General features: G+C 35.2%; 1 protein-coding gene across 2 annotated transcripts in view; it reads left to right on the top strand.

Moving 5' to 3' along the window:
* LOC100645913 (glutamate receptor 1) overlaps positions 1 to 23085 on the top strand; it is a 335783-nt gene that overhangs the window by 156193 nt on the left and 156505 nt on the right. For both annotated transcript variants that reach the window (XM_048407043.1, XM_048407044.1), the window contains exon 2: positions 11351 to 11503. In XM_048407043.1, the coding sequence (XP_048263000.1) occupies positions 11351 to 11503 (153 nt within the window). The remainder of the gene's footprint in view (positions 1 to 11350; positions 11504 to 23085) is intronic.

Here is a 23085-nt window from a genome sequence, read left to right as displayed (position 1 = left end):
AATTAAATATTCGTTATTGAGACGAAATTAAATATAAAAGTGATAGTTTCTTCGTTTCAGGACCAATGAATGTTACGATAGAATATTTGTATGAAGAGAATCAATAATTTAAAAAAGATACGATAAAAATTCTAGAAAATAAGAGAAAATATATCGTTGAGAAATATTTACGTTTCTCTAATATACGTTTCATAGAGTGCTGCGTTATTTATGAAAGAGTACAAAGATATGGAATTCTTACCGATAATTACAGAATGAACAATATTGGAGAATCTTCTATATATGAATTTTAATCTGAACATTAATTAAGACCTGTTTACACTGACAAGTAATCAAACTTTTGAAGAAAGAAAGTATGATTATGTGTCCACGTCGTTCATCTAGAATGTGCAATAACGTACTCTATAATACTCAATTTTATAAATAGTCAGACAGAGTTGCCCGTATAAATGAACAATTTGGTTATATCAAGTCTTGTAAATCGAAGAGTTTCACATATCGTAAATGTAAATAAAATTCTTGCGTTCCACTCGCTTTTGAATTCAATCTAATAAGAATCTGCCTTTCGCAAACAAAATCTCGTTCATCCTCTTTCTAAACATTTCCCCGATCCTATCAAATAAATCGAAACAGTCGAGAGACTGCGACGAAACCGTTCATTAAATCGTTTAATTGAATTATAACCAAGGAAAAAGCTCGTGGCAAACGAAAGGACAAGCCAGTGTCAGTTGATTTTCGAAGAAACGGATCAGCGGCTCGGATCTTCCTCTTCTTCTTCTTCCTCTTCTTCGCCAGTTTTCTTCCAAGGAAAAAGCTTTCGAAAATTATTCAGCCGTTCGTCTTCGAGTTTCTCCTGGTGGCTTTCGAGGGTGACGAGGATCACCCGGTATTAACATAAAGTAGATTCAATATCTGCGGGCAAGAACTTAATTTAAATCCTTGGAACGTCTTAAGGGATACAATATCGGATCCAACGGGCGACAAGACGTCTCGCGGATAGTCTTGGTGCGGCCGCCAGTCAGTAGACTTCTCGAACGATATTGAGCACGGATTTAAATCGAGTTTGCTCGTTAGGTCATTGTCCTCGGATTGGATTTGTCATGGAACCGACTCGCTGATTAGCCAGGGTGTCGGGCAAAAGAGATTGCGCCGTTAACCTTATGAATCTCTGGCTCTCTCTGGTGTCCTTCGATTCCCCTGACGAATCGATTATCGCAAACGCGATAGACATAGAATTGTGTGACGTGCTGAACGCGCGGTAGTTTATTCCCTTGACACTCGTTAAACGAAGTGGAGAAATGTTCGGAGAATTTTTAAGTCGTTTAGGATATTTACGATGAAATTATACATGGTGTGTGCGTTTAACTACCTTGAAAAATATGCATAGTTGTGTTTGGACACACGGGAGAAGGAAAATGTTTCAGAGGAATGTTGTATATATTTGTGGGAAATTTATTGATACAGAAATGTATGGAAATATTTGTTACAGTATCCGATGTACATAAACAAAGATGTATTATTATATTCTTTATCTTCGTACGAGCTCGAAAATGTCACAAGTTTCTCGAATCTATAGGAAAGTCATAATCATATTTTAAAATAGAAATCTATATTTTATATCGGATATTTTTGTAATTATTATCGAAACATTTACTTATCGCCGTAGTTTATATATTTTAGAGTTATATATTTTTTGGCTGTATACAGGATGTTTAATTCTGCTTTCTATCGACTATATATAGCAAAACATGGTTTTCTATAAAAGAGAATAAAACGAAAATGGAGAATAATAGCGCGGTATCTGATGGGGCATTCTAAATATTTCAGAGTAGTACTTATACCGAAATTTGTAAATATTCCATAAATCAAGGGATTGTGGAATTCTGTAATACCTTACAAAACATAATACCTGAGAAAACATATCTGTAATCTCTTCGTTCAAATTTCCGTAGCTCTAGTCATGTACGTGTACCTATATCCAGATGCGCCCAACATCCTGACTTCCGATCCTCTCGCAAAAGCTATCGATCAGCTGCAACTCCGTATCCTGTCGCGCTCCACTTTGTCAAAAATCTACTCTACTAAATTAAACACAAACATCTGCTTTTCTAAATGCCGGTACTATATTCTAAAAAAAATTATGAAAACGTTGTATAACAGTTACGCGAGTTTCATCGTAAAATATACGGCGAAAAATTTCTCTAATCGATAAATATCTGTTACGTAAAATTGACCAAAGTTCTATCCGCTTTTTTTTTTTTCGGAATGCGGTAGCTTTGTAACATTTAGCAAGGTCCGAGATACGGAATTCGGCGCACGAAACACAGCGAATCAAAAGCCTGACGTATTGCCCGGCGAGACGAACGAATTTCGCTGCATGAAACGACCACTAATTTCCACTATCGCGTCGAATATTAAACCACTTCCCTGAAACTGTTTCTATTCGACGCAACGTATTGCGTTTTATTTAAACATTCCGCGTAATTTCTACGTACCGTTGAAATCCCAGGGAAATTTTCCACCGGGGTGAACACTATTTGGACACTATATTCGCCGCTCGTGCTCGTACTTTCATGTTTAACGAGAAATCCTGTGTATACTCGTTTGCGAACACGCTTCGCGTGCTCGCGAACACACCGCCATAAACTCCATATCGACGCGATCGACGCCTGTGCGGACACCATAATAAAAGATAACGAATAAAGTTAATGGGAAACGCCGAAGCGAATCGCAGTAACCGAAACATAACGACATTGTCGATCGGTTCGGCGTCGTTCAGCTTGTAACGGCTATTATTCGAAATTTCCTCCATTTCGCTCTCTCCAGCACCGATAATTTCAAGCTTCGCCGATCAAACCTTCAGCCGTGGCCTCCCTTTTCCTTCAACGACGTCGATTCAGCTGAATCCCCATCGGTTCCTAGATTACTTAAACGTTACGTGTTTTGTATCGAAAGTCACGCTGTCCCTTTGTAATCGCTAGCTGAAACGTTCGCTAGCTTGTGGCATGAATACCACATCGGTGCAGACGTTCGTATTCGAAATTCTCGTTGTTAAGCACATCGTCGATTGATCGTCGTTTCGCCATTTTTCTTTCAGATGGTTCGATTTAATTTAGTTATGCGATTAGATCGAATTTAATTTGGAGTTAGGTATATTTCTTTGAAATAGACTCGCGCAGGTGACTCTGATTAAGAACAGAGAGAACAGTGGGAAATACAGTGCTTCGCTATTGTGTTTCTCTGAATGTTTCATCGACAGAGGCTATTAAATATGTAAATACTATATAAATGAAAAGTTTGGAATCATTAAATGAATATAAATTCGGAGAATTTAGTAAAACTTGAGTAAATTCTTCGATCAAAGGTCCGTCTATCAAAGTAAAGAAAATTAGCAATTTTATTCGTAGCATTAGCTTCAAATATAAAATCTTCTAATAATAACATTGACAGGAATTTGTACATAGATACAATTAGAAGAATGATTGCGAAGTTTCTACTGGTAATACTTTCATGACGTGAACGTGAAACATATATTCGAATGAACTCAGACAGACCCGAATTTTCATGGGGTGTTTTTCAAAATAATATCATTTTCCCTTCATTTCTGATTTCAATTAAATATATTGATTCCATCATTTATGACCAAACAGTGGTCATCATCATCCGCCAGCAATTACCATCCCAAAGAATATTCAGCAATATAAATAGTATTAAATAAAGTCATGTAACGAAATTATTTGCTCGTCATTGACAGACGTATTTACATGGAACAAACGTTACTTCTATTTGCAGTATAAATAAAAATCAATGAAAAATATACAATATAAACAGAAATCTCATAACATAAACGTAACTGACTTAAAATTTGTATGATATCAAGTACACGATACCGTTACTGTTATTGCTCCATCGACATTATGCTTCTTGCGACGATCATTGATTGTCCAACATCGTTAAACACTCCTCAACGTCGAAAATCGACATTGATCGTCGACATTGCGGCGTGCTAGAAAGGTTTCAAGGCGCAAAAAGCTAATACAAAGAGAGGAGCGAACGAACGTCGACGCTAACGAAATCAAGAGACGAGCGAGAAAGAAAGGGACACGCGAGAGGTTCGTCGAATTTTACGAATTCCAGGTGGATAGGGAAGGTCGGTTGATTCGGTCGGAATGGTCTAGGACAAAGCAACGACCAAGGACGATTTGTAAGAACGCGACGGAAGAACGCGGACAAAAAGGGGAGCTAAAATAAATTACAGGGCGAACAAACGATTAAGCGCGTGTACGAAGGGAAAAAGAGGTGGAGAGCAAAGAGAGAACAGAGACAAGATCAAACTTGCAAATGTTCATGGAAGGAAAAGCTCGAAACTGACAATGTGTCTGACTGTCTGAAGGAGAAATTCTGAATATACCGGAATACTTGGAACTTGTAACAAATGAGCGAAAAAATTGGTCGTTCGACGTCGGTGGATAGGAGAGGAACGACGTTTGGAAACGAAGCGAGTACGAGGAAGAGAAAGACAGACAGAGACGGGGGGTGCAAGAAGCGTAAAAGCGGCGGTTCCAGGCGAATACCGATGTCGGCGAGAGGTGCAACGCCGAAAAACGAGGTTCGCGGCCGAAAGAAAAATATGAAGGACGCGCGAAGAGGAAAAGGAGAAAAGGAATGACACGCGGCTGGAAAATTGGGAAGCGTGGAAGGAAGAAGGTTGAAGAAGGTTGAAAGAACAGGGTGGCTCGACAGGGGAGAAAAGGGGAATCGATGTGAGTGTGAGTGCATGGTGGGGAGGCTGGGCACCAATCAATAGACGCGCGGCGGCGCCCCACCTGTCAACGCTCCCTGAGATAAACACGGCCACCCAGATTGGTATTTAAAGGTGCTATTGTACTCGATACATACTTTCCAGCTATTAGTTTCTAGAAATTTTCAGCGAACGGCCATCTATAAACTCGCGAATCTGTCAAGATGGATATTCGTCCATTTCGAACGTTTCGAATTTACAGGGTTGGTCGTTATTAAGGGGGTTGATCGTTGGCTCGATTGCTTTATCTTGGATTCGCCTGTGTTTGATTTAGGATAAGTCGAAGGTGAATATGATGTGGGAAATGTTATTATACGAGGGATGAATAGAAGAGGAGTTGAAGGGGTTACTTTAGGGTATGGTTACTTTAAGGAGGATTGAAAGGGTAAAGTTGGAGAGGGTGAACTCGGGCTTAAGTTAAGCGCACTGGAAACCTTCGGTCTTAACCTCTGTGATTCGAATTTTTAATTCTTTGTATTTTTATGCTTGCAGCTTGAAATTCTGATTTGGTTTTTACGGCAACGTACACTGCTTCTAAAATATCTCACGATATCTCTTACTTTTAATAGAACATTAATTTTTTACGTAGACCGTGAACTTTGAATTACATGGATTTTTCAATAAACTTGTTAATACGTTAACTAGATTCTTCGTCGTGCAAAGTTTCACGTTCAAACATATTTCTTTATACATTTTAACGATTACTTAACATTCTCCATTTTTGAAGCTTATATATAATAATAATGAGCTTAAAATTTTTCAGTGGCTGTGTGTATGGAAAGAGAAATCAATTTTTACGGTTATTCGAGATACTAATATTTATCATAACTTCTTCTATTGTTCTTGGATTTCATAAAATAAATTGGCAAATCCGATATGTTATCGCGTATCAATCATACATGAACGGATCTAGAATGAAAACCAATAAAGGTTTTGATTTCATTTTCAATATTAGAGTGTAATCCATTCGAAGTCTCCTGTAACCGGTGGATACATGTAACATAATTTTTGACATTCGTAATAGTTTAAAAAACAAACGATGAAAAATATTTGATGAGCTCTGTTTACTATTATTTGACAACAGTGATCGAACAAGAGTTGCCACAGCTTCTCACATTGACAAAATCTGAAACACATTAGATCATGAATGGTTGATTGCCTGTGAGCAACTTTATGGTCGCAGTTCATCAAACTTTTGGCAATTACACTATTAGAATCTTGTTTCACGAACAAACACCAACGTCTTAGATATTGAACAATGTTTACGCCTCTGCTTGTATAAATTTCATCGTTCGCATACACGTGTGTTACTATCTACTTGCAAAACTTTCTTTGTAATCTATCACTCTTTTTTCATTAATCTTTCAGTAATCTTTAACCATAAATAAATAATTATTAACTATTTGATATCGTATTACAAACAATGAATCCGTTGATGGAGTATGGGAGTCATAATATACAGATAAAATTGCCATACGAAAACTCTAAACATTGAATTACGATCAAATTAATTAAAAATAAAATGACTGTGTGAAAATACAAATTATTATTTAAAAATAATCTGATTAAAAAAGTGAAATGTTGATAAGAAAATTTGTTATTGAGAGATACTCTAGTTAAAGTATAATTGAGGAACAATAACGGAAGAAAATTCTTTCTTTGATTATTAAAACACTTGAAAGATTGAAATGCTGTGATAAATATTTCTCGAATTATGTTTTACAATTTTGTAGAGAATCAAACTCAAAAGAAAATTGCAGGCAACGTACCGATTGATAAAATATGGGAAACTTAATAAAAAAATTAAATTGTCACTGACACTGGATACAGAAAAATAATTTAATTAATTAAACATGATAACGTGTAAAAATGTTAGTCATTGGAAAACAAGCAATTTAAGATATTATTTAGGAACAGTAATAAGCATAATATTTTTTCTTTAGTTATTATAAAAATTAAGAAGATAGATGCTGTAATAAATATTTCTTAAAATCACGTCTCTAGTTTTCTCTCTGTTAATATAAGATTAAGTCTCTAATTTTCTAGAAAACCTAATTTTAACAAAATTGCAAGATTGTTGTACAATACATATAAATGATAGAGATGCATTCGCGTTATCTTTCGATCGGCTACGTTTGGTAACCTCCGGCTGAATAATAATCTCGTTTCTTCTGATATGGTTTTACGAAGTTCCCCGAAGCGGCGTATCTGAAAAGGCAGAAACAGCGGTGCTCCGATAAGAGAACAGAGAGAAGCGTGTCGCGTTGATATCGCAAGTAGAAAAGACGGACGAGCAAGCAAGAAGTTCTTTCATTCTGTTCGCCTGCGTACCTTCGCACAAAGAAAGTAAGGAACGCTTTCTTCGCAACCTTGTTCTTACGATTTACACATTGCCACGAAATATTCAAGTTCTTTCGCCGCTAAGAACAAAAACAACGCGGAGATTGTTGCGAACACCTGTTGAAAGTATAATCGACCTTGTTTCTATGTTGATTTGAAACAATTTGCTACGCTAGATTTTAGAAAAATCGATATGTTGTTGGTTTTTTCGTGTCATCTCGCTTGACTGCTCAATTAGAACACCACATAATGCTTGTTTAGTTTGAGAACAGGAGTTCCAGTAACCTTCGATGTACCGGACTGAAAATAACGTCTCTGCAAGAGTTGAAAAGCTTGACCCTGATTGCTGCGATAATTAGTTCAGAAAATTGGACGATGATTTTTTTTAGGAAATATCGAAAAATAGGAGCAGAATTCTGGAAGAAATTATCACATTTCTATTTGAAGATTTTTATCTCTATTTAATGTCAATGTCGTATTTAAAATATATGGAATGTGAAATATTAAAAAGAAAGGAAAAGAAAGAAATGCTTTATTCCCATAGAAAGACCAAGCCATGTAGGATGAAATGCATCAGTCATTTATAAGTTTAGTTTTCAGGAGGGAAAATCAGATAGCATAAGATAGGAAGTAGAGATAACTCACTGAATGTTCCAATATGCCAATTTATCATAAAGCCATAAATTACCGAAATCATAGCTACCCTGACCTTCTCAAACTTCAGGCATATGTATATCTAGGTTCAAACATCTCGACGTCCGGCTTCTCTCCTGAAATCTATCGATCAGATACATCACGCGGACTCTCGTCTCGTCAAGAAGCATCCGCTATACTAAATACCGTGTTGTAAAGAAGTATCGAAGCATCGTCTAACATTTATAAAAATTTCGTCACGATATATGAAAAGGTATAATGTAACGCATGTGTAAAACAGCATTTTTATTAAATATATTTAAGTATTTTGAAAATTTGAAAACTCTGATAATACACAATGTCTTATATCGTAATAGAAATGAGATTCGAGTAATTCAAGTTCTTAGTTTACAATGGACCACGTACACTGACACAAGCATCAAGATACCTATTTTCTGCATTCATTGGAAGAATCAAGTAAATTTTATCTTAATTGGTATCTTGTACACGTATAATGCAAAAACGAAACAACAGAATTATAAGAAATTTGAATAATTAAATAATAATTAGAAAATTATTTATCATGATAAAATGAAATAAATAGTGAAAGATAAAAGCATTCGATTAAACGTCAGTAAGTGTTCTACTACGTACGCAACGTAGCTCCTTAATTTTTACGCTGCTATAGTAAATAGAAACTTCGAACGAAATAAATAAAGATATTTGTCAGGTATACGAGAAAGGAATAGAATTTTCGAATATTCGGTGCTTCGAGTATTCCCTCGGCATAGAACAACATTTGTTGGCTGATTTAATGGAGCTCGTGAGATTCGTTTCACGGTGATACGCGATTCTTTAAGGATTCGCCGGATTTGCAACGACAAGAAGAAATTGCGTAAAGTAGAAATAGCGTTGGTAGCGGAGGCGCGCCGCGGCGCGAAAGAAACGCGAGAGAGGCGAAATAAGAAAAATCCGTGAAACGATATTACGTAAGGTTACGGCGTGCACGATGGCATAGGGAGAGAGAGCATGCGAGAAGTTCTCTCATTTCGCGATGGAGAGGAGAAGCACTCGGAAGAAAGTCAAATTCAGCGTGGCGACTTTGAAAGTCGTAAAGAAAATCATTCCAATGTAACGTCTCGTTGCTTATGTTTGTTCACCAAGCTGGGAAAAACACACACGCTGCGTTTCTTTGGTTTGGCAAAATTTGTCCAAACTCTTTTTCTCTGTCTAAAAGTTGGAAAGAATATTCTGCCGGGCTATATGGAGCCGCCTTTGATGAACATAACGTTCGTTTAACCGTATACGGTATCGAAAAAATAAGAGAGCAGAAAAAATACTAGGGGAACGTGCGCCGAACTTGTTTAACTTTTGTTTACCGAAAAATCAATGCCTGTCGTGACAAATCGCTTGGAAGCTCGATGTTTGCCAACTGAAACGACCGGATATCATCGACCCATGATAATCGGGACGCGATGCTCGTTGAGAAATCTGCATTTTTTATCTTTTAAGCAAACTGTAGCGTTTTAAATTGATCGAAGAAATTCGAAAATAAAGATAGACGAGAGAGTTGGATAAGATAGAGTTCCTTCAGTCAGCAGGATATTTGAGCCAAGTTAAAAGTAGTTCGGTTGTGAACAATTTTTGTGCGATTTACATTTGAAAATAAACTATTCGGCTTGTTATTAGTGGCGTGATATAAAGAGTGAAATATATCGAGTATATACGTCGACAACGTGACAGCCATAATTTTTTTACGAGCGTATAACTTCTACTCATCGAAAAGTAACAAGTTGATGCGATTAATGTTAGTATTCTCAGTTACAATTATCATGATTCAGTAGCGTGTGTATATTACTTTACCTTTTTTTTTTATTTTATTAATTCTGGCATACTTTCTCGTTCACTCAAATAACGCTACACATCCAGGCTTATTCATATCATTCTCACGTTTTTGATATTATTCTTTCTAAACTTAAGATGAATGGCGTCTCATAACATACAACAAGTTTGATTATTCCGTGGAAAGTTCAAGACTGAATTTTAAAATATCGAAACTTAGATCACTCGAATAAATTTGCTTCACCATACCTACATAAGTGAAATCATTAAACTTATCTATTATCTTATTAAGAGATATTGTAGTCAGTGATTGAAGGGAATATCGATTGTATAGATAGTTTAGGGTAAACCGTTGGACAGGCGGTAGCATTAATATCGGTACGTATTACCGACTATTAACGGCGAATGGATCGACGTAATTACACGAGGGTCGTGGACCAGCAGTGGCTGAACAGACGTTGGCTCCTACCACTGTACCATATGTTAGCCACTAGCAAACGAAATTCTATGCTATCATATATCCGATACAGGTTACCACTGTCGGATTATTATACCGTATTTCATCAATAAACTGGATAATCAAATTTTCTGTGAACCTAAAAGATGATACCGCACCTTTTCTAAACATTTTCACTTTATTCGTAGGCGCGAAATTAGGGGTAGTTTTTTAGTGGAATATTTTGTTACGTTACTTTTTACTAGATGTAAATTTATTTATAACGACATTGTTGGATATTTATATTTGAATATTAATAACGATTCTTGTAAGAAAATATCCGATACAGGTTACCACTGTCGGATTATTATGCCGTATTTCATCAATAAACTGGATAATCAAATTTTCTGTGAACCTAAAGGATGATACCGCACCTTTTCTAAACATTTTCATTTTATTCGTAGGCGCGAAATTAAGGGTAGTTTTTTAGTGGAATATTTTGTTACGTTACTTTTTACTAGATGTAAATTTATTTATAACGACATTGTTGAATATTTATATTTGAATATTAATAACGATTCTTGTAAGAAAATTCTTGACAACGATAATTTATCGTATAGATTTCGGTTTTGTTAGCAGGATTTAGTAGAAATTTTTCTTCGATAAACGAATAAAAAATACGCATTGGAAATCCTACAATTCTTCGTTATATCGTTCTTTTCTCCTATAAATTCTCAGTTCAGCTTATCAAACACGAATGTATTGGTTAATCTATAGAAATTCTCGACCTGTTGAAATATTACGTTGTCCGAAAAGTTTCTTTCGTTTTATAAGGAAATAATAGACGCACAATGTTCTTTGTTTTATATTAGTTTATTGAATTATGCACGAACATAATAATAGAAATATAACGAAGTGGATCATACCTAATTCAATAAAATAATGTAAGACAGATATTGTTGTTCATCTGTTATTGTGAAACTTTTCGGACAACCTAATAATACTTAGAATACGATATAATCCTATAAGACAAATCATTAAGAGACAACATGTAGAGAAATTTTATTTACAAATTTTATTACAATTACATTAAAATACGCCACATTTTGTGTTGCGATGAGTGTATATGATATGTGTGTTATATTCTTAAGAAAATTATTTTGTATTTTTTTAAATGGTTACAGAGTAACATCAGGTGCGTGCATGCATTCTTTTATAAATATTATATATTTACATTAATTGTGTGGTTAGTTGATAAAGTAACTAAAGTAATCGATATATATGTTTTCTGATTGCAGGTGCAATCTTCGAGCAAGGCACCGACGAAGTTCAGTCAGCCTTCAAATTTGCGATGTTCAACCATAACCAGAATACCACGACTCGGAAGTTTGAGTTGCAAGCTTTCGTAGACGTAATTAATACCGCAGATGCTTACAAACTGTCTCGTCTTAGTAAGTATGAACTTCATATATCGGTCAAATTGATGGATAATGTTTGTCGATAATTTCGTATTTAAAAGTCACACTGATCCAAGGCTTTCTTTTTTACCCATCAACAAAATTGAGAAACAACCATATTCGTACATTCATCGTATAAAAATCAATTACTTTTGACAAAAAGAAACAATCAGAAAATTATAGTCTGTTGAAATACGTTTATGAACGATGTTGCATTTATTTGTACGCAAAGATCGAAAACTACTCTACCTTTTTGCTATAAAGAATCTACATCACAGAGAAGAAAACGAGACTTTTAACCACAAATAAGTTAGTAGTGGCTTTGAAGTAGAGAATTATGCATATTTGTCCGAACATTAAATATATGACACTTCGTTCCTTGCTAGAAAAATTCTACCATCGTCGACATATATCTCTAATAGGAAACTTGGTTTCTAAACTTTACAATTCGATTGATAGCTAAAGAACGGGAATGTAACAGAAACTTATATACGATGACCAAACTAGAATTATGTTGCTGCGAATCGCGTAACTTCTCTTTCCTTTTCAAACAAGAATTATTATCCAACTTCTTTAGAAACTGCCTTTGAGTTCGCAGAAAGACCGTTCGATAGATCTTAATAACACAATTTCCAAGAAAATCGTAGTAAAACACCAAAAACTCGCACGTTTTACTGGCAAACATTTATTTGGCTATAACAGGCCGAGTATCGAAAAGTAGAGCACGTTGTGGAATATCAGGAATCGATGTCATTTTGTTCGCGATATCTCTGGCGTATCAGAAATGTCGAATGATCAACACAATACTCAGACTCGTACGTGCCGGAAACGCGGCATCACGCTTGCTATTGAATTCGGCGCTGGTGGAAATCGTTGGTAGTGTGTGGTCCACGAAGTAACGTTTCGATGTCACGGCGGAGATACTAATCTCGTTCCTTCATCGAGACATCCCTATTTCTCGTCTTTGGAAGTCATGCACGTACGACACGGGGTTACATGTCCTTTCTTATCGCGTCGATCGTGAACAGGAAGCTTCCACGTGGATATTACATCGCTGATGCTTTTGATAACACGCATTGATACGCCACACAACAGATTGGCGCGTGAGGCGAGAGATATTCCGTATAGCGTTGTATCATTTTTTTAAATATTTAATTACAGTTTTCGAATATTCTACGACTTTTATATAAAGTAATTACTTTTAATTAGATGGATGGAGTTTCATTGGTCGATCGAATGTTAAGAGGAAACCGTAAATAATTTGATTAAACGGTAGAGCAAATCGCTTTGCAATTACTTGTGGGATATGACTTTTGCGAAATTAACAAATTGATTGCTTTTAAGGAAAATGAATTTTCAGGGATATAGTAATTATATTTTTCAGTGTAAAAAATTAATTCCTTTTTTCCTAGTTTATTCTCACGCATGATTCCCAATCAAAAATTTGTTAAACGGTTTAAATAGTCCATTGATCACTTGATAGGTAACTATTAACTACACTATTAACGCGTAGTTGCTATATGTATACAATATTGCAGACACGAATTCGCAATCAGATAAGAATCTGTCACAGAGATTTTCTATATCGAAAAACCAAATCGCAGATTTTGATTAATCAATGTCAATCTCACCCTTGGCTTCATTAATTAACCGATTAATTAATTCTAATTATTATTATCCTATCACATAACTATCTTCATAATTTTAATTGAGTTATTTATATTTTCTGTTGATTGAGTCAATTAGTAATTTGATTAATAAGATCAGTAATTAGCGACAAATTCAGCCATTAAAAACAATAGACACTCTAAAATCGATAGAAGAGATTGAAACTAAACTAGCAATCATCTTTCGGCTATGATAAAATGGTAGGGGCAGCCGATATCCAAGCTGAGCGTCCTAGTGCGAAATTGATTTGGAGCGTGGCGACGCCGTCGTCCCCGCCGATTCTACACAGACTCATTGTCCACTTTGTCCTGGAACGTGTAGATTTGAAACGCGAACGAGCTGGCCGGCCATCCGCAGGATCGTTTGATGCTCTCTAACCCGGGGGTGTCGGCCAATCGAGCCGCGTTGGAATTGCCTTTGAAGCTGATCGGCTTCGTTCTAAACCGTAAACGAATGGCCACCTGGGTACCAAAGATATCGGTGTCTTGTCATCGATGAAACCCTTATAAGTGTGTCCCTATAACGGCAAAGGAACAGTAGCGTTCCAATTGTAACGTTAACGGCTTTTCATAATTCGCTTTCACCAAATTTCAATTACGTCGCTAATAGATCTGTTTGCAACGTACCGGTGTAACCATTATAGTATGCGTGTATGGTAAGTTGTAGGATATGAAATGTCCGTTTGAATGGTTCAGCTTTCCATCCAGATTATAATTAGTGGTACATTGTTTATCTGCGCTATGGTTTACATAAACGTGCAATGTCGATTTGTGCTTTATGTTTTATGAATTGTTTGTTTAAAATAGAGTTGAGAGTTCTTCGGTATACCTTTTGCAATGAATTTGCATTTCCTATTTTTCTCCCCTGCGTTTTCTTAGGACTTTAATTAAACTCATTGTCAGTCAATTTAGTTTGTAAGTAAATTTGTAAAAATTTATTTGGAAGATAGTAAATTTAAAACTGAAAAACAATTTTGTCAGTGTTCATCTAGTGCTTTGATCGATAAATTTTATATTTATACGTAGTATGTTATATATTTTAATAAAAAGCAAAAACATATCCTTGTTTTAATTGAAGAAAATATTCCATACTTAATATCATATACTTACTTGTTATCTCTCACTTTCTATATATATATATACATGTGTATAATAACAGATATGCTTGTACTGCGCGGTGGATAGTTTTACTACCTTTCTCGAAAGTGTTTTAGTAATTTATTGTTTTAATCGCATAATACAGTGTAGCGAAAGATAAGTACGTAGTCGTATGGTTCTCTGAGGGTAGGTGGATATTAAAACGAAATAGTTTTATGTACTTCAGTTGCTACTACTCTCACGAGTTAAATTGCTTTCATTTTATTTCTAGCATCATAGAAACTGTTGGTACTCTAATATTATGCATATATGAATCGTGTAACTCGTATATCAAAAGCATACAGACAAGATTGCTTTGCATTATGAGATATTATATATGCGAGTATTAAAATACTGGAAACCCACGTATCTCATAAATTGTCATCGTATGTGAAACTATTAATTATTCTAGAAGCAAATATCGTTCGATCTATTGGATAAAAATTTGTTGCTAATTACCGATAATAAAAACGTATATTTTCTGATCGTTTTGTACAACGAAGACAATTTACCAAACTTCACATCAATTTTACCAAAAACAAACGTATACTGTTTAGTCAGGTGACAATCTGTTACGCTATAATGTTGCACATACACGACATGGACCGCAATAAGATTTAAATTCATACCATTTGAACAAAAGAAGAAAATATTTCATACAACGAATTTTATTTGATCGATTCATCGAATAATAATTTACACTCTTCTTCTACCTCACCTTACTTTTATTTTTCTCAAATATGTCGTTCCTGTTTTATCCTACATATGCAAATTCCATCTCTCCTATCTCAGTTTCACGATCATCCTACTTTTCGTCACCCACTAGCATGTCAAATTTGATGAAATATTCGAGGCATAGGGGCGGCATATCGGAACAGAGATTCGGTAATAGAATTCGTGGACAGTTAGCGGTGGTTTGGCCCCGAAGTAGCGAATATTTGGGCCAAGTCCAAGGGTCAGGCCGACCGTGCACCGCGTTACGGTACTTAGGAAAGCTCTGCTAATTGTATTAATGCTAGTTGGTTCGCCCGGATCAAGACCCCGTTGTTATAATCCCACGGTAAGCCATGTTGCTCTCCTGCCATATCTATCGTCGAGATGCGATCCATTTAAATGTTTGCATTCGCTGAATCATCGCCCGAACGATTTCCTTGGGGTCCACCAATGCGAAATGCATTTCTTCGTTCGAAAGTCTTGAAAGAATTGTTATATTTATTGAAAGTCGAGAAAAAATGAGATAATTACCGAAGCATATTCTGTTATATTTATATTACATTTACAAGCCAGTGAAAAATATTTTGTTACATCGCGTAGAGTATTTGAATAGGACAAGTATGGATAATTTTATTAATAAACACATGCAGTTCAAAGTTTGTAATTTATACGAAATATTAAAATATTAAAATTATCGAGGTATGACAGATTTCATGTGTTTTTATTTTACAGATACTTGAATCATTCGATTGCTTTTGGTATAATTAATCTTTAATTCCAATTTCCTTATCTTCTTATTTTTCATTTCATCGTTAAAATCTGGGCTGTACTTTAGAGTTTATCTGAATATTCGTTAATTTGAATATTTTTAATTGTAAAGAACTGCAATAGGCAAATATTAATTAATAATCGGTAATGGTATTTGAGGTAATACCTTTCATTCAAGGTAAACGCAGAGACTAATTTGCTTTAATCCTGTGTGTTACACGTAAGGTAGTAGTTTGTAAATGAAGCAATTTTCGTAATTTTAATTACTTTTATTAAATCTCTCAGGTAATCGTTGGGAGTTAGTTCAATTTTGCGCGATGCTAAATCTTATGCGTCAGACATGTTCAAAGTTTGATTACTAAAGATTTCGCCACGAAAAATTTTAGATTAAAAGGGACGAACTTAAACGAAGATTTCGTTTAGTTAACGTAACACGAGCTAATAGCGTTCGATATTTTTCTTTCGAACGTTTCAACATTGCACGAAGATAGAAACGAATTGTCCTATTTTTATAATTCAAACGTCGTATTTTTTAATTGAAAACTTTACATTTTTAGAAACACCAATTCTTTCTGAATGACCAGTATACCAACAGGATAAAACAAATATCTGTTTCTCATCGTTTTCATGTAATACCAGGGTGACATACAATTTGTCGTCACGTTTCCTGGAGATTTGCATGTAATGTACTAAGAAAACAACAAACTTGTGTGTTGTTCTAAATAGCTTTCGAAATACAATTCCATCGCAATTTCGAGAAGTATAAATGATAAATGAACGACTGCACGAAACAATTCTGCAAGTTAAAATTGCATATACAAATTATTATATCGTGTAGTTTTGAATGATTATAAATTACCATCTTAAATTACCTACTGTCTATGCATTACTTTTTACATTTTCACCAGAAATTCTCATCTAATCCTGTAAACAATTTTAAAGAAGAAACCACACGGAGAAAATATTCGGTGCGTTTTATTGCTTATAAGCAGACTGCGAATATTTACGAAAATTTACAGCTTTACAAATATATCTAGAGAAATGGAATCAAAATCAAAACTTATCCTGTAAATATTATAACGAAAACCTTATTTTGGATATTTCGTATATTTCTGCGCGCTCTATCCACTATATACATTTTCGTGTCTCTAAATTTCTTGTAAATGCATAAACTTCCGGAGTGTAGTTGTAATTAATTCTAAAGCCAGTTCGACTCGTACTTTTCCACCCGGTGAATACTACTTTATCTCTTTCGGTGGCGCACGTACGTTATAAAGCAAATTTCCCCGCGGCACGGCGGCATGGGAAAAAATTATGCTGAACGGAAGACAGCGGCTGGACATAAGTCCTCATTTCCGTTGCTCGCGTCTCGTCCAACAAAACGTATTACGATAATGCGTTTTCCGTTATTGCGTGATCCCACGAACAGCATTTCGCATTATACAAATTCGTCTGAAGAATACCGATTTTTGTGAAAGGTTGAACGCGTTAGTATTGAATATATAATATGGATAAATATTGTTTAATCCGCTTAATTATAAAAAAAAATTTCATTCGAAGCATAAACTAATCCATTGTATCTTCATCCGCAACCTAATATCGCATGATAAATTAAAGTTTTCTCGACGAACGTGATTCTTTATTCCTCAAGCCTGTAATTTCGCATGTACTTGTTAAGCGGTAATTAATTTGCAGGAATTCCCTTACTTTTATTGGAACCTGTTTAAAATTGTATATGACGAAATTGCTGCGGTAATTTTCAAATTGCAAAGGCACATTCAACGAAAGATAGCTTACGAAGGTTACTATCTCAAGGCTTCTATCGTCACCTAAACGAGAAACATATGAAATCAATTGCAATCGATTTTGCGACATGATTTGAGGAAATATTGTCGTTTCTATGAAGCTGTCTCTGTTAAAATAATTTTTGATCGTAGATTTCCGTAGAATTCCAGTAAATGAAAGTAATGCCAGATATAAATACATTTGATAGATGGTCATTGGTTCCTTATTTCGTAGACGCGATTGTGCTTTCAGTACATGACTTTCTATAGAACTGTTGTGCGTATCTACTAGTCTCCTCAACTATCGCTGTATGTTATTATTTCAAAATAAAAAAACAAAAAAAGTGTATCGATAACCGTGCAAAATTCTCTTTGTACGCCTGAATTTCCAGAAAATAGCATTTTCGTCCCTTTGTGCGAGAAATCAATTGAAACGCATTCCCATTTTTCTGGCAGGTGACAATGGTTTGTCATTCTGCTCAAATTCAATGTAATACAAATGTGGAAGTTTCATTCTATGCGTAATCAATATTCTTTTGCATTATTTTCCACAAAAGTTTGTTATATTATATTGCTATCAGTATCTTTTACATCGCATAGCAACTCGCTGCGTGATAAAAATCTTGGCCGTTTTCGTAACGCCATTTAAGTAGAAATAATAAACTACCATTTATGTTCTATCTTCTATAACAAAATTATCAGTAACACGTTACATTGTCTGATAAATATGATTTACTGAACTTACATAAGGATACATGCCATTCATGTAATGTACTGCGAAAAAAATAAAACGAAAAAGGGGCAATGTAACTTAGAAAACATACGCTTGCACGTCGGATCACCGCGCTACAACCAACATGATTACTCTGACGTACGCGTGTCCGTCAACCCGGCTTGAAGGGTTAATCACCTTTGATTTATCTGCAGGAGTCGTGAATAAATTCAGGAAGGTTAAAATTATTTCATCAATAGAGTTTTAAAAACTATTAGATCTATTAGAATCTTTCTATTTTTCCTTTTTGCCTTTCTAGTTTTCTGAGGAAGTTCCTCATAATAAAGTCATTATAAGCAGGTAACAAATATTAGTTAAGAAACTATTTCACCTTTTAGAGTCTCGTTCAAACATTAGAAGATTATATACAACAAAATATAATAATAAACGTTATTGATAAATCGGTACAGAAACACTAGAAAGATATCAAGGAATCATAGACAATCAGAAGAATCATATTACGGAACAATAGAACACAATGGTTTCTTTCTATTTTTACTGGTAACTTTATCAACGTAGGATTATTAAATTGCACATATAAATGCACGATCAGACAAGATCTCATGAGAAAAATGTTCCACGTGCAAAATCAACTTTCACCAACAATTTCACTAAACTGGCTATTGATTATTCTGCATATTCTTAATTATCAAATTCTACACATATCCACATATAACTAAAAAACAATTATTATTTATTCTTACATACAATATATTGAAAACTATAATCGCTCTAAAATTGAGATAAATCTTTAACTTAGAATCGAATACGAAACCATTCGGTAAACTTAATAAAATTCTACCATCGAGTACGTACAATAAAGCGGTCGATCGGTCAGAAATCCTCCCTCTGTTAATATTTCTCTCGAATCGTTTTTGCTACTCAAAAATCTCGCGAGGTATATGGCGGTAAAGAGTAAAAAGTCACAGACACGGTTCAGTCGTTTGCACGAGTCAGACGATGAACGAGGGCCAAGGGAATCTTTCCACCGAAAAATCACATTCGTGAGCTCGAATACAGCCGAAGGATCGGCACGAGGGTAAGGAAGAGAGAAAGAAAGGAAAAAAGAGGTGATAGACGAAGAAAGAGCAGCAGAACGTAGCATGCTCGTCTTAGCGGAACGTAATAGCCATCTATCAACTTTCGGTGCATATCGTATAATATCCTGCAGGATCCTTTGGTTAGGGGGTTACCCCGCGGCTAGGGGTGGATGTAGAGTAGAAGTATGTATATAGGGTGCACAGACTTGCCAGCCAGCCAGCCAACCAACCAGGAGCGGTATAAATCTGCCGTGGGGCTCCCACGAGTATTTCCCGCCTTTTTTCCTATATAGGGTGTCTTGCACCATAACTCGAGTTCTTCGATATCTCTTTTATTTTTAACTCTATTGGAAAATACTTAAGGCGTAAACCGCTTTTAAGTTAAATTTCGAAGGAACCCCCACCGTTTATGGTTTATTCATTAAAATTACTTTTTTTTCTAGATTGACATTTCCCCAAGAATCTTAAATACGACGATCTTTATCTTTCAATTTATTCGAGATTATTATACCGTTATATGCGATTCAAACTGGTTAGTTCCTAGAATTATTATACTCTACGAGTATCTTTATTTCTCGGTTTTTCAATATCACGGATACATTTTATGCAGCAAGTCATAAATTTGTTTTCTTGTTGTATTTTATACCGATTAAAATACAAATTTAAAATGCTTTTAGGCGAAGAGTTATAATACATCTATGAGATGGTTATGAATGTTACGAAGGTGATTAAATTTCAAGTAGCAGTTTATTCTTTTGAAAATTAAATTTTCTTTTTATTCCACTATATTATATTATAGATTTTAAATTAAGCAACTTAAGCTTTAATTAGTCTTTGCAAACACGTGTAATATGTTCATAAACGTAACTGGGTACACACATTTAACGGCGGCAACATAACGTTCCGAAAGACATGATGAATCGACCAATTAGAGCTTTCACTGTTATGCCAGTAATAATTTCAGAAACAACGCAGTTCGTAAGTACTCGTTTTAGATAATGTATCCTCGATGAACGCTATTTTCAGCATTTATGGACATAGGCAATAGAAAGTTCATACAGTATCCTGGCACTGTATTGGAATTTGATCAGTAGCCTTTCGATATTCAAGGCCACGCTTGAATACATTTTAATACGCGTCACATGCAGTAGAAAAACCGATACGTGAAACGCCAATGAACTTTGCACTTGAATCATTGGCCTGTATTGTGCGCCTAAAAATATATGCCATACATAGATAATCATATTAAAATGATGTAGTAAATATAAATAGGCGTATGTAATTATGTATCAAACTTAATGAGAAAAACAATATTGATTTTGCCCAAAATATCTACAGAGGCTAAAACAAATTTTCTAATTCCCGTTATTTTATTAAGTTTGTTAGTTCTATGATTTCCTTAAAAAATTTGTTAGTGAAATTTCATTCCTGACGAAAAGAATCTATTTCTAGGAAGCTTAGTTGTGTTAGAAAATTCATTTCGAGAAATTTGGTGGTATCGCGAGATTCATTTTTTTATTAAAATCATATCGTATAAATTTTTCAACACTATTAAAGACTAACGAAATATTCGAACGTTTGACTTTTGTCGAGACACCCTATGTACATTTCCATCGTTTCTCATCCGTTTCTCTCTAGCCATTCCCTTCTATTCTTGCGCGCACTTCGTCCTCTTCACCGCACTTTTACACTTTCTCTCTATTTCTTACCTTCTTTCTCTCTTTCTTCCTTTCATTCTTTCTCGTTGTCGCGCTTCTGGTCGCGTACTATCCGCCAGACGCGAGACGAATCTCGAGCTTCAATTCCCGCGCGATTTATCTCGGAGCAGACATTGGTCTACTGTCACCGCAACCGAGACGTTCGGTACAACAGCAAGCAACCACGCAGACAATACACCTCTTTGCCAAGCATCTTTCCCAGAACACGCGACCGTAGGATTATGACTTTTAGGTTTGGGAACAGCTGCTGACATTTCTACGTGGTTTGGGCAGATTTACTTGGCAGAAGATAGCGCGATGAGTGACGCCCACAGCGGAATTGTTGATTCTGGATTCAGGACTTTCGGTTACTTCTTGGATTTCGCTAACTTTGTTTCCTAATTTAGTTAGATCGCTTGAAATTTTCTTGAGATATTTTATAAATCATCTGTTGCTCGGCGTACTTTACATTTTTTACTTTACATTTTATATATATGTCGAAGATGAAAGGACATCGGCACCTTTCTTTTGGAATGTTTGGGAAGGTCCCCAATACTTTAGTCCAGACTTTTTATTATAGCTGTACTTAAATAATAAAACTGAGAAATAGTTGTTTATGATCTAATCCGAGTATGGGTGCTCGAGATTTCTGACAATGGGCCTGGGTTCAAAGGGTCGCTGAACGTGGCCATGTTCACGGGAGGGACGTGTACTTAACAGAGGTATAGAGTAATTATATAGCTCTCCTTAAAAACAAAGATCGACCCGAGGGATACAGAGAGGTACGGAGCGGAGTATATAAAGGCAGTTCCACTTGGACTGAGATTCAGTCGGACAAGTTCTACTTGTACTGTACGTTGAGTCACACCAGAATCGTGGATCAAATCGCATTCGTCATCGCGTTGACCGTGGATTCGTTATCGAAAGTAAATTCATTGTCATCGACATCTCGATCATCCAATCGCCGTTATTACTTGTTACACTCTGTAATAATCACATTTGTATCAGTAAATATCATCTATAGTACGTCACAACGATGGCCAATTAACGTGAAGATTCATTATACGCCCCTAACTCTAATGATAACCTGACATATATATATATTTTACTTTAAATATATATATATATATAATATATATTTTTTTTACCTTACATTTTTATGTACACATTGTAAAATATATTTACAATATGTATTTTTATAATAGCATTTCTCTTCCTTGAACAATAAAAGATAATTTTCCACTTATTTGACATAATATATGCGTGGCATATCAGAGCTAGTGAAGTGAATTTTTGCATGTGGTCCTACTTAAATAATTAGGGACTGTAGATTCATCATTAAGTGAGCTATATAACATATGTTATTCTGAATACACAAGGGATACGAAAATACGTGGGTATAAATGATGAGTACAAACTGGGGTTATAAGAGGAACGAGAAACGTTGCTTTAAATATTAGTTCTGTTTGTCTTCGTTTCCAAATTGAGAAACAGATTTGTATTTTAATAATTTTCCCCACAAACTGTGCTCTTGTAAATGACTTTGCCTGTACTTTACGCGCGATCTCATTGTCTATGCACATTTTCAGAATATTGTACGAAGCTTGGTAGATGTAGTACGTACCTAAGATCGAATCTGCATGAAGTTTCTTAGTAATTGTCAATCAATCAGAATTCAAATGTTATTTAATTTAATTTATATTTTATCGTTTATCACAGAAACCATCGGTGACATTTGTCATGTAAGACATAAGATACAAATATCACTTAAATACTCCAACTTCAAATTTAATCCTAGCTCCAGTTCTAATACCGATTGATGGCTAGAACAAAATTGATCGACCACATTTGGAGAAAATCGAAATTTACATCGATGCATTAGGTTGTCCGAAAAGTTTCTTTCGTTTTATGAGGAAATAATAGACGCATAACGTTTTTTATTTTCTATTATTTTGTCGAACTACGTACGATCCATTTTGTTCTGTTGACATAGACAC

Source organism: Bombus terrestris, chromosome 7 (assembly GCF_910591885.1).
Source record: "Bombus terrestris chromosome 7, iyBomTerr1.2, whole genome shotgun sequence".
Taxonomy (NCBI): Eukaryota; Metazoa; Arthropoda; class Insecta; order Hymenoptera; family Apidae; genus Bombus; species Bombus terrestris.
The sequence above is the reverse complement of the archived record's forward strand: the minus strand, read 5'-3'. Positions and strand labels throughout refer to the sequence as shown.